This window comes from Copidosoma floridanum, unplaced genomic scaffold, assembly GCF_036245765.1.
Source record: "Copidosoma floridanum isolate Cflo_tuat_1 unplaced genomic scaffold, Cflo_Japanese_pri ptg000013l, whole genome shotgun sequence".
NCBI lineage: Eukaryota > Metazoa > Arthropoda > Insecta > Hymenoptera > Encyrtidae > Copidosoma > Copidosoma floridanum.
This window is the reverse complement of record NW_028321890.1, coordinates 26736340-26749179: the sequence shown is the minus strand read 5'-3', so window position 1 is coordinate 26749179 and position 12840 is coordinate 26736340. Positions and strand designations below refer to the sequence as shown.

Genomic DNA, 12840 nt, shown 5'->3' with positions numbered 1-12840 from the left:
CCTATCACACTGCGTTGCGGCGGATCACCCAACAATGATCAATTAATTTTTTTTTCTTCTTTTTATACACATATATATTTATATCACACTGGGCTCCTTCATTTGAACAAAAAAACTTTTCGGCTTCTCGAACGAAATCTTCCTCTTACAATATTACAATGATTCCTCTCACCGCACTGGGCAACAACGAAAACAATGAAAAATCATACAAAGACTCGGATAACTCGTGCAACACTTTAGATAGCACTCGGACTATCATTGGGTTGGGGGGGGGTGAGGAAGGTCTTGGTATATAAACGTATGAATGTACAGCAGGTATGGGGTATCGATGATGGCTTTCGTGTAATATGCTTGTAGTTATGGACGAGGAGGTGGAGGAGGAGCGGCTCGTCGGAGGGTATAGTCAGAGTCCCGGGTCGTGGCGATCCTGGGCGTATTTACTGCTGTGGCTGTCGGTGCTCGTCCCGTTGTTGCAACCGGGCTGCGATGGGATCGAGGAGTAATCGAATAGAGCTCGTTCAGCGCGACCGTTTGACACTGCTGCTGTTGCTGCTCCACGAGCCTTGTGATGCCGGTGATGTGCCTCTGTCCAGCTCGCTGACGACGCTACGCCGCACCTGCAACCAAAAAAACAAAAAAACAAAAAAATAAATAAACAAATCGTGAAATCGTTACAAAACACCATACTCCGCTGACATTAATTAAGCTTAATCGTGTACGCTGGTGTCCATGATGCGCGCGCTCGAGGAGAGCTTTTATGGATGCATCGGTGGGGCTCTATAGCCGCGCTAATCCGAGTGCCGGCGAGAGGCCCGGCCACCTCTAATTGGACGCATATCGCGTCGTGCCGATCTATCTCGGCGTCGGCTCGTGTTGAGCTTTCTCGGGGAGCGACGAGTGTTGCCCTCGCGAGAGACGGGATCGCGAGTGACGGACGACGAGGACCGCGAGGATGTTGCCGTTGCCCAACGTGGGGACGCGCACGTGGTGGCTCGTCACGCCAACGGCCATCGGGAGCATGCGGTGACGAGAGCCCGGGAGAGTCGGCATCGCGAGAGCGAGTATCGGTGGGGGCGGGCCTTTGAGGGATCGTTAAATTTACTCTCGGTAAAAAATTAGAGGGAAACTAGCTGATGGAACTGGGGCTTTTTTTTTTTTTTTTTTCTACCCGGTAATGACGAAGAGATGCCGCGCTGCAGCGGCGCTTGGGACAAAAAGACAGACTTGGCTTTTTACGCTAGATTTAACGGGTGCTTGTATATGTATATATAGGCCTGCACTCTGGCGGGAGAACTGCTGTTGTTGCGTGCACTCGCATATAATTTTCCAGGACAAGGAGTATCGAGAATTTGTGTATTGTTGCTCTAAATACACAAAGAGATTGTACCACTACCGATCAATGATTGTTTATCGGATGATTCTCCTCTTTTGTTTTTGTCACAAAGTGTACAACTTGATTTTAATTTTTATTGCAATCTCATTCGTACGAAAATTCATTCAAGTGATTACGTACACGTGTGGTAGATACAAATAAAACGTATCAAATGTCAAGTTGTAAGTTTATGTAAAACAGGTTTGCAAGGCATAATCAACCGATCGACGCGGGTACATCCTTTTTAGGTCACCTTTAAGATGATCTCGAAAGAACGAGCTTTTTCCTTCCCTACCGACTGTAGAGTCATCCTTCGGCTGATATACATACACATCATGTATTATCTGGATCCTTTTTTCGGCTCATTATCGCCGAAGGACTCGAAACTCTCCCGATATCGTAGGTCGCTGTCAGTTCGTATAGGATAAGAATTTAAGTGAGCTGAAAAAAATTAAAAAAATTTCCTAAATATGAACAATGGCCTGCGCTACTGAGACTTATATATTAAAAAAAAAAAAAAAATATCAAGAACATGGAATGATTGAGAAAAAAAAAAAAGACAACAAAGGTATCAGCGGGAAACACGGAGAAGTAGCGTGGGCGAGGAGATTTCTCTCCCACGCGGGCGAAATACATTGCGTTCCGATAAAGTCGCGAGCCCTCAGACACCCCATAAACAACGGGGCGCCCCACATACGGGATACACGCACGCACATCGACAGGCGGCGCAAAGCCCGTGGCGTACACACATACATATATATACATAGGTATACATGTGTGAAATGGCTACCGCAAGAACCCGATGAATTGAAAAGGACGATAAGCCAGCGTGAAAATTGAATGCCCCCGACCCCGCCGTGCACGTCGACCCTTTCCCATTGTCGTGCACCCACAACGGGAGCACAAGCACGAGAGAAAGAGTCAGCAGCAGCAGTTGCGCCAGATAAGCGAGCTTTCGCACGCGTGCAAGCTCCCTTCGTCCTTTGTAGGTGTATACGCGCCCGCACCGCGGAGAAACAAGAGGAGGAGGAGGAAGGGCCGTTTTCGCGGGGGAGGCTTCAGCGGTGGCGGAAGGACCTCTTGGGAGTTTGCGTGTGCGTGCGGGGGGGGAGGGAAAGCGGGTCCGCTCGATATCGCGATTAACATTCCGGGCGGTAGCCTCGCTGTGTTCGCGCGGCGGCGCTTTCATTAATTCCGGCGTATTGATTCCACGGATTGATGAATGGCCGCCGATAGCGATTCCACGCCGTGGCTGCTGCTGTACGCGAATAAATTTTACCGCCTCTCCCGGCTTGGGGTCTCAACTCGATTCTCCGGCGATGCTTCCTCTAACTTTGCCCTTATTACGAGTATATGTGGCCCATTGACTCGAGGAAGAATCTTCCGGATTTTGGGTATATAAAATAAGAGTGCGACTTATAGAGTATATCTCTGCGAGCTCGTTTAATTGGACAATAATAATGAGCTGTCGATAATTGTTACTCGTTGAAGGTTTTGTTTGGTTTAGGTTAATTAATCAAGAGTTGATTTTTTTTTTTTTTTTATACCTGTCATCTTCTGTAACTTCTACAATTAATGCATTTTAAAAAAAAAAAAATCTAATCTTTCTGTAGAATTGTTTGTAAAAAAATTTGTTTGTTTGAAAAATGTTACATATGTATGCACGTGAACGAAATTCAAAGTTTTTTCTTCCACAACAAAGAGTAAGTATTTCACTGTTATAATTTTTCTCGGTTTTCGTAAATAAATATGTGTGTATGATTGTTCGTCATAATTAAGACTCCAAAATAATCTAATTTATACAATGCAACTGTAGAAATTATAAGGTTCTACTTCTTTAGCTTTCTATTATACAGTACGTCATGAAACACAGGGACAACAGTCTCGTACTATATTATGATTGATCATCTGTCTATGTGGGGTAACTGATGGAGAGGCAGACTTAAACTCTAAAAGATACTATGAATTCAAGCTTTACTTTAAACAATGTTACACATTTGCAGTGAGAACACCAAGAAAATCTGTTTATAATGATGTAATACATGTACGCAAAAGTTATGATAGGAATAGTTTCGTGTAAAATTCTAAAAAACTAACATAACACTTCGACCGACACAAAATTAATGATCTATGAGCACTTGTATTTATAAATAATTTTTCGCCAAACAAATGTAACATTCTTTGACATATCATACGACAACCTTCGAATTTTTATTCTAAGCTTTCTTGTCTTACATATTTCGAAATGATACGCTAGAGCTTTGTTAACGTGCATAAATAATTTCAACGCTGTTGCATCAATAATTTTTTGTGCTTTCGAAACGATTGTAATCAACAAAAATCCCACCTTCTTTCCCACCCAATGAGATCCAAAGTAAAAATGGTTCAATTATAAATTGTTTACCTAATGTAGAGTAAGTATAAAACAAGCCACCAAAAGGTAAACTCTCGATCAAAATGCAGACAAAAAAGGGGACAGCCGTTGTGCGTGCGGGTGGAGGGCCCAGGGAGCACAGGGACGTCAAGTGGCGGCATCGACAGGAGAAACAACAAACCCTGCACGAAGACGAAGGAGAAGAAGAAGTCAAGTTGAAGGATCGAGAGGCTTCGGCGTGCGCTCGTCAGATGGCGGGAGCGATATCGACTGGGCCCCTCTGACGCTAATCGTCCCTATACATATAACATGTGTGCGTGCGCGTGCCTAGACGAGGGGGGAAAAATTGGGTGGAGCGTAGCTTGACAGCTGGGTGGGTTCGGCTCCTAAGGTGATTGAAAAGAGGGTGGAGTCACGTGACGCCATAACTCGTAGCTGCGGGTGACGTCACGAACGGCGGCGCGACGATGATGGCCTCTACTCATTAGAATGGCCTCGGCACGCTATACTGTCCATGTCACGGGGTCTGTCTACATTCTTTTATGTCATATTCTCGATAATGTTTGCACTTGGAGTCGTAACGAGACTATGATTGCACCATTAATAGTTTTAGTCAAATGAATTGTTTTTGTTCAAAATATTTATTTGTATAAAATTGTTTATAATATCATAAATTAAGTATAATAAACAGTCATTTGATCAAGACAGGATTTAATTTAAATGTACGTATGGATAAAAATAAGTAACTAAGGCTGTTCGAGTATTGTGTGCATTAATGTTAACACAAAACAAAAAATACAATGTGACCAAAGAATGATGATATAGATCGGCGTATCCTTTATTGGGACAAACAAATGGGAAAAAAAGCTCGTACAAAGAAGGAAAAATAGAAAGAGGGTAAATCACAGCAAGTGAAAAGTTAATTAATATTACATCTGCTGAGTAAACAACAAAGTAGTAGGTACCGAGTGCTATAACATCACACAAAATATATGCACGCGAGCATACGATATAATATGTGCGCAAAGCTCGCTCTCGGGAAAATCCAGGCGAGAGAGCAATGCATTCATTAAACGCTCGTGGTATAATAAAACATCATAACGAGGTTAACAAACCGGCCGGCGAGTGAGAGAGAGAGAGACAAGCAGGCGAACAATTAAAAACCATTTAATCTTCCTCGGACGCGCGAAGAATGCCGCGTTTCGCTCTCGAAGAGGGCCCCCCCCGCCGTGGGTCTCGTTTTTTAACGCCGCCGTAAATCTCGCAAAACAGTCGAGCGTTATTAATCATAAAGATATTTAACAGCTGTAAAAGTGACTGCGGCCGCATATATGTATACGTGGATATGGGCGCGTGTCGCGCTGCTCGTAAATACGTCGCAGCTACCGAGCCCAGACTGGGACCGTGTATATATACGAGCACCGGCACGCATGTAGGTAATGCGAACGAGAGGAGAAAAACTGTGGGAGAGTATGTTGTGTCGTAAGAAAGCGTCGGCGAAGATAACCAAGCGCACGCGCTGCGGAGAAAAAAGGAAGCTGCGCACAGGAAGATGCACGTATATGACTGCGGGGCCTCTCTCGCTTTTTATCCTCGGCGTTGGGTCGTCGTCATGGGAATTCCTTATCCTGCACGCACGACGCGGCCTTGGGGGGACAGAGGCGGTTCGTCCACGTGTGCACTTTTAAAGGTCTGCTTTGGTTTTTTTTTTTTTTTTTTTCTCCAAGGGCCTTACACTTCCGTTATGGAACCCGCTTTTTTAGCACGTGTTGGAAAGATGAGCAGTTAACTATACCTTTTTCCTCTAACGGGCCTGAAAATTTTGGCGTTTGGAAAACACATGCCGAGACAAATCGTGGAAAAAGTTACGGCTCTATTTTCTCCGGCTCGACTCTGTGTAAATTACTTTCGACGGATTCATAAAGAGCTTATTGTTATTCTCGACGACTAGAAAATTTACAGATACTTGTGTAGATTGCGTAAAAGTTACAGGGCCCTTTATTTTCGTACGTTTTCAAGCACGATAAACTAATTTTTTTTTTTTTTTAATTCTTCAAAGAGCAGAGATCCATTTTGATTCGAAAAATTGCCATTAGATGCATGGGCTTTATATAAGCCAAGCTGTGCAGGTTATTCATAAAATGTACAAAGTATTCGATATCTATACGTTTTCGCAAGTTCAACAATTATTTATTTTATTATTTTTTTTTTTATTTCCAAATTACGTCAACTACATTCATTTAGCACATAGAATAAAAAAGCAAGTCTTTGGTATATCTTCAAGATAAACGAAAGCGAACGGTATATACACCAATTCTGAACATCACATAAGAGCAGAAACGCGTACTCATACACGCACTCATCAAAAATGTGTACACGTGCGTGCAAGTCATTAGCATAATCGAAGCACGGATTCGTCCGTATATGAAAACCTGTTTAGGCAAGGGTGCGTATGTATATTAGGGAGAGAAGAAGCTCTGCGTTACCGTATACAAACACACATATATATACATCCATACGCTTTGTATGTGGCTTATGTATATACTTTCCCTCTGGCGCGCTCGACGCTTGCATCTTTAATGTTATCCAGGCCATCTGTATATCTATGATTTAGCTCTTTCCCTCCCAATTTAAATATCAGCTGAGCGAGGCAGAAGCTTTGGAAGAATCGTGGACAATACCGTCGATTGGAAAATTGATTTTAACTCGAAAAAAAATCTCATAAAATTTCGTTTGAATTTAAGTTGAAGTTTTTCAAATTATTTCATTTATAATTAGGAACAAATTACACGAACCTTTTTTCCCTTCACGATTAAGTCAATGTTAGCTTCAAACAAACAGTACGAAATTACTCTCAACACCTTGAACTAGTCACCTAAATATTGGTACTGGCGGTAAAAATGTTGCACGACCGCCCTGAGCAAACGCTAAACATAAGATAAATAAGCTACCCCATGCGAGCAACGAGGTTTAAGTCAATGCCAAAACTCAGTCCCTCCGTCGAGCCAAGCGTGAGTTCCGTCGGACCCAAAAAGGGGAAAAAAAATTTTGTAATAGCAGCTCGAAATAAATAAAAAACAATACTAGTGCTGCCGAAAACAAAAAACCAAAGGACGAAATAAACGCACCCACTTGTACACGCGTGCGATTTCGGAAGGCCCAAAAAAAGGGAGGAATGGGCGGGGGGGCATAAAACACCACACTCTCGCGAAATGACATCCGAGTGCAACGTCCCATCGTCGCTCGATCGCAGAAATGCAATCCTTTTGCAATTCCACGTGGAGTAATACGTATAAATGCCGTAATAACATTGTACGAGTCTGCGCGCGTACACGAACACGGCTCCCTTGTACGTGACGTACCGGCTATGTACTTATACGTATATGAAAGAGAGCCGGTAGATGCAAAAGGTCTGGCTGGCGTATTTCCATATCGCGATCGAGAGCCGGGGAAGGAGGCTCGTCAAGAGAGCTGACCGGTACAATGTTGTAACGTTGCGAAATGGCAGGAGAGCGAGCAGCCGCTGCCGCTCAAGCGCAAACCCTCCTTCCCTCCCTCTCTGTAGTATATACCCATGTACTCGTGTACTGCCTCTGGGGCTGCTGTTACGGCTCTCCAGCCTCAGCTGCCAGGATGTATATCGAGAAGCGATGCTTAATTGTATATACACATACGGCACGTATACGGATTTGTTGCTCGTTACCTTTTTTCTTTTCTCTTCTTCCTTTTCTCTATTGGATTTCTTACTCCGGTACGTAAGTACGCGCCGTCCACCTCCGCCTTCTTGTTCGCTCATAATTTTTTTTTTTCCTTTCCTTTCCTCGTTCGCTGCTGTCTCCGCGTTCGACGCGTATCGAGGGCATCGGTGTAATATTCGATAATTCGAGCGTTTAAGCCGTCATGCGGCGAGGGTCCGGTGCTTTTCTTTTTAATAACAAGCCAAGAGGCAGCCGGGAATCGTGGCTCGTAAGTTGTAATTCGAGCGCTCGGCCGAAAGCGTACACGACATGTGCCTCCTTTTCGAAAATCCCGAAAATCGGGGTCCCCATTTTTTTTTTTTTTTCTTTTTTTTCTCGAGAAAGCGCGGCCATCGATTGATTCGTAATTAATAAGTAATCCCGCAGCAGAGTAATAACGGTAGCGTTATTCCTTACCCAAAAAAACGTCACATAAATCACAATATTTCTTTCTTCTTTTTTGTTTCTTCCCCTTCTCGGAAAACTCTCGGCCAGTTTATCGAGTGCACAAAGCCATGGTATTCAGGGCAGTCCGAAGAATGCAAATGCCGAAAGGGCATTATGGAATATTAGATAAGAAAGATGACCCCGAAACAGGGTCTAAAGCTAGCTGGCTTGGTGCAGTGTACTATATACGTATATATCTCGGCTTCGATCTTGGGGGGAAACTTTCCTTTCCTTTGCCGGTGCTCGAATTTTACGTGACTTTGGCGCAGCGGGGGCCCGACACCTTTCGCGCGGACCTGCCGCATCAGAGCGACCCTCGGTCGAGTGCAGTTATATATACACACTCCCTGTTTTCCCTGTGATCTGTTGCGTAGCCTTGCTCATCCTCGGCTTTCACATTTTTTTCGGAAAGCTCTCTTTTTTTTTTTTTTTTTTCTCTCTGCTGCAGCCGTCGGTCGCTTTCTCTGTGTGTATACCTCTCCGTTGTTTCGTGGCTATGTGTTGCGTTACAATACGTCGCGAGAGTGTGTAGGCCAGCCGAATTTCTCCGGGGCGATACGACGCTCGGGCTCCCCGACAGATTTCACCGGAAAGTCTTTTTTCGAGCTCTCCCTCTCGGCAAAAGTTTCACGGCGTCGACGCTCGTGTTGTTCCCTTTTCCCCGTCGCAAAGTCCTTCTCCTCTTCCCGTCGTCGTCTCCGAGGAAAACCCCGCGAGCTGCTCGAGTTTCCTGCCCCGAGCGTCCGTGTCCCAACTTCTCTTTCCTTACCCTCTTTCGCCCTGCACATAGTGAGGGATGGCGAAAGAAAGATGGTGAAAATGCGAGATGAAATGTTTGTTCGGACTGTTGCAAACTGTCATAGGTAGCGAGGAATCGAGTTGCACGTCGGATGAAGTATTAAGTATAAAAAAAATAAAAAATACAAAAATTCAGGAACTGAGCCATGGATATACTGTGGTATCTATTGTACACTTTTCCCTTAGCGCCATTAGGTGAAGCAGCGTTTGCTGTTATTGAGAACGAGGTTAAGCCCTATTGTAAAAAGTTACGGGTCTCGATCTCAAGGTTTATCAACGTTTGCGCCTTGCTACGTTATCGATGACGCTATCACGCTCATGTGGTATAAGTAAAATAAACGCGTGATAACGAGCGCTTGCAAGCTTCCCTTGGCCGAGTGTTTTTCCTTTCCTCCCGGAGTGGGGAAAAAAGAAGAAGGAGCTCTTCGGAAAGGAATTAGCGAAAGTTGACTTGTTTTCCCGGGACTGGAAAAAGGGTGTCCCGAGCCAAGGGGGCAAAGTGAGCCCCGGGACGGGAGTTTCGTTGCGCTCCGCGTCCGAGCGACGGGTAACCGACAACGAAGTGGCCGTGCAAAGCCAGACGAAATTTATCGCCCTCTCGCAAGACACTGTACGGACGTAAGAGAGTGTGTGTGGCAGGAGAAGAGGAACTTTAAAGACCACTACGGGTGCCAAAAGAGTATGCAGGGGGGGGGTTGAATCATGGGGGTCACGCGAGTGTCCGTGTTTTATTTGTACATTTACACACAGAGTGGGTATACAGAACTCGTCAGAGGAGAAATGACACGGCCCGAAAGCTCCGCCAACTGCGATATCTTTTCCAAGGAGGCTAGGGGAGCTGCTGCCATTAATCTCCCGGCTCTCGACTTCTCACCTATATTTTTGAGAGAAAAGAAAAATAAAGCAAGAGGGGTCGACTGGCCATTCCCAGATTGTTCCAAGCGATCACCGAATTTGCATAATAATGCGTCCTCTCTTTTTCTCTTCAACTCATGGCGTGCGCGTGTGAAGGTATTTAAACAATTGGTGTTTCCTCGAAGATGTGGTGGTGGTAAGGAGTTGAGAAACTTTCATGAGTTTTTGAGTTCTGTGTAAGCGATGAATATCAATCGGGGCAAACGATACGAGAGTCTCTTCACTTTTGTTCTCCTTAATCGCGGAGCAATTTAAATTATCATATAATGAAGCGGTCGAGGCGTTGGTCGTCATATCATTATACGCGGGATGTGTCAAAAAGCGCGTATAGCGAGCAGGGATCGGTATCTCGAACGACTTCATTGCTTAAACATTATTTCGCGGGGTTATAAATCAAACGGGCGAGATTTTAATCGCTATACTACATATATATAAGCCAGCTGCTTCGCGAGCATCCTCAATTTACTTGCAGATTCGTAATATACAACCGCGGAGTGGGATATAGAGCCGCGCAACACCTCTTCTCTCTTGGTATATTTATATGTAAAAAAAAAAAAAAAAAAAAAAACCAAGCGGGCGTCGGACAAAAATTTCGAGTATCCATTTTGCCCCGGCCAGATACGTAGGGAGGGGGGGAGGAAAAAAAATTACATTTCTGTAAGATGTTAATGAGCCGCAATTAACGATTTAAAAAAGGCTTGGGTTTGCGTACACGCGCTTTCTTATCTATATGGCGCCCTGATTCCATGTACTTATGCACACTCGGCTGCTACCGTCATCAATATTAATAGGTCTCCCCGGTACTGTGCCTAAAACATGTATGTATATACGTAGCTGCTGGAGTTTTGCGACTCAACAGGCCATGACCATACCACTCTCGAATCGCATTAGACGTAGGCGCGCACGTGTGTTTATCTTGCCCATAATACGCGTATATAAATACAACGGAGTCAGAGAGCAGAGTGTAATTAGGATTCATGCTGCACGCCACTTATTTTCCAGAGGGACGCGCGCCCTTATGGGGAGAGGGAAAGGATGCGCGGATAATTCATAGTTCAGAGGAGTACGCCATGGGACTCGCGTGTCGTTGGACTCGGTGCAAGGTCGGGTATTTTCATAATTTTTCTTTCGTTTTTTTTTTTCCATTTTATGCGTGACACCTTAACGCCATTCGCACCTTGTTAATTTGCTTTTTTTCCCCTCAGTTCTCTACCAGCGCTGATTATTACCAGATAATTTTACAACGTGGCGACAATGACGGTGTATTTGAGCATTTTTGGGAGTACGAATGGTAGGAGAAAATGATCGGGAGCCAGATTTTTTTTTTCTGCAGGGATGGTTTTCGTTTCAGCGTGCACGGTGCTGAAGTTAATTAGAAATTCTCAAGCTACCAGCTATAAATTACCGGGAGGATTGTACAACTGTGCAAACAAGCTGTTTTAACACACACGGTTTACGAAAGTGTCCATCGCCGAGTCTTAAGATTACCTATATATATGTATACACGAAATGTCTGTACATTGTGTAAATAACGTGAGAAATTATATTTTACTATACAATATATACGTAGTGTTGTTTGCGAACAATCAGTAGGTCGTGCTGTTTCTGATAAAAATTCTCATGAAAAATCAATATTTTCGCCAGATAAACTTATCCGTGGAAGAAAAGTGGCAACTTTCATCAGCGAAAACAACAGCCTCGAGAATCAAGCCGAGCAGTCCGAATTTTTTACCCCCTCGGATACAGCAGCGGAGGGCTTAATTATATTCCAAATCTTTTTGGAGCCCGAAAGAAGAAGAGTTCCCGATTCACAGTCGACAGCCTCCCTAAAATTACGTAGGAGAGAGGGAGACCTCTATTTTGGCTTGCGACGCGATGGTGGCGCGGCCGAGAGAGTACAAAGTTTTGACGCTGTCCCGTAAATCAGCCTCTGTCTCTCCGGCGCGCACCTTCTCTCCCCCCTGTACACCCATACCACTATCTATTCCCTTTGAGATCCTTTCGCTGTTCCGCTGTGTCGAAGCTGTTGAGGTTTTTCTTTATTTTCCATCCTTTCGGAAATTTTTACTCTATAGTTCTTGTATTGTTTCCCTCCTAAATGCTCGGACGACCCAACGATGCAACTAAAAAAAACTGAATCCAAAGTCGAAATGAACTTTGAGCCGTGCAATCGTCCCGCGATTTTGTTTAGCCTACTTTTTCCCTCCCGCAGGTTCGATTATCGATTTGCCATCCCCCCCGTTCCCCGCGGCTTATCTAACTTTTTTTTTTTTCTCTTTTCCCTCGTCCGTCCCTTCTTCTCTCGTTCGCTGCCTTTCTTTTTCTTTCTCCTCCATCGCACGAGCCGTCTTTGTTCTCGCTCCATCTTCATCGTCAGCGTTTCCAGCTTGCGTTCCTCCGATCTTTTTTTTTTTTTTTTTTTCTCTCTCCGACGAGAGAGTTCGCTCGCCGTATGTCCCTCGGATGCCAGACGTGCGAGGCACATACACGTACCAATACCCCCATCACGTGTAGACCGAGAAGTGTTTTAGTCCTATTTTTTTTTTTTTCGTCATGATCTGGAATTTAATTTGGGAGACGATTTATTCCGGAATAATTCTAATTACATACAAGAGAATTATAAAAAAAAAAAAAAAAAACTTCAAGTGTGTGCTATGCTAACAACAGTTTGAAAAAAAGTCCACAGAGACTTTCGAGGTGTACGTGTCGGACATTTAATTAAATTTGACTGCCAGGGTGTATAGCACGTATATTTATAAATTGCTCTTGATATATACATACAAGGAGGTAGTGAGGGCAGCCACACGCGCAGCTCATCATTGGCCCTCCCATTATCCCCGAAAATTCGGCAGCGCGTGAATATAACAAAAGTGTCGAGCCGGAAAATTTATGCCCCGCCGGGAACGATGAGACACGCGAAGAGTATGTGTATACGTTGCCGCTGTCGTTGGACACACCTCGAGAGTACCAAGGAAACCGGCATCGGGGCGAATTAAAATTGTTGCCTCGGCCGAGTACGGTGCGTATACGCTAATTAAACCTTTAGCGCTGGCCCGCGTGCCACTGTCTCTTGAAAGTAGAGCATGTGATACGACGCGTCTTTTGTGCTGTCGGTGCGTTTTGGTTCGGCAGTTGCTCCTTTCTTTCATTTCACCTTCCGACGGCAGGACGCTTCGACGAGCGAAGCAGATGACTAA

The 12840-nt window shown here is 44.5% G+C and overlaps 1 protein-coding gene across 1 annotated transcript in view; it reads right to left on the bottom strand.

Annotated features, from left to right (window-relative positions):
• Positions 1-265: 265 nt before the first annotated feature.
• LOC149374976 (uncharacterized) overlaps positions 266-12840 on the bottom strand; it is a 35008-nt gene continuing 22433 nt past the window's right edge. The window contains exon 3 of the mRNA XM_089590769.1: positions 266-617. Coding sequence (XP_089446895.1) covers positions 404-617 — 214 coding nt within the window. The 3' untranslated portion in view covers positions 266-403. The remainder of the gene's footprint in view (positions 618-12840) is intronic.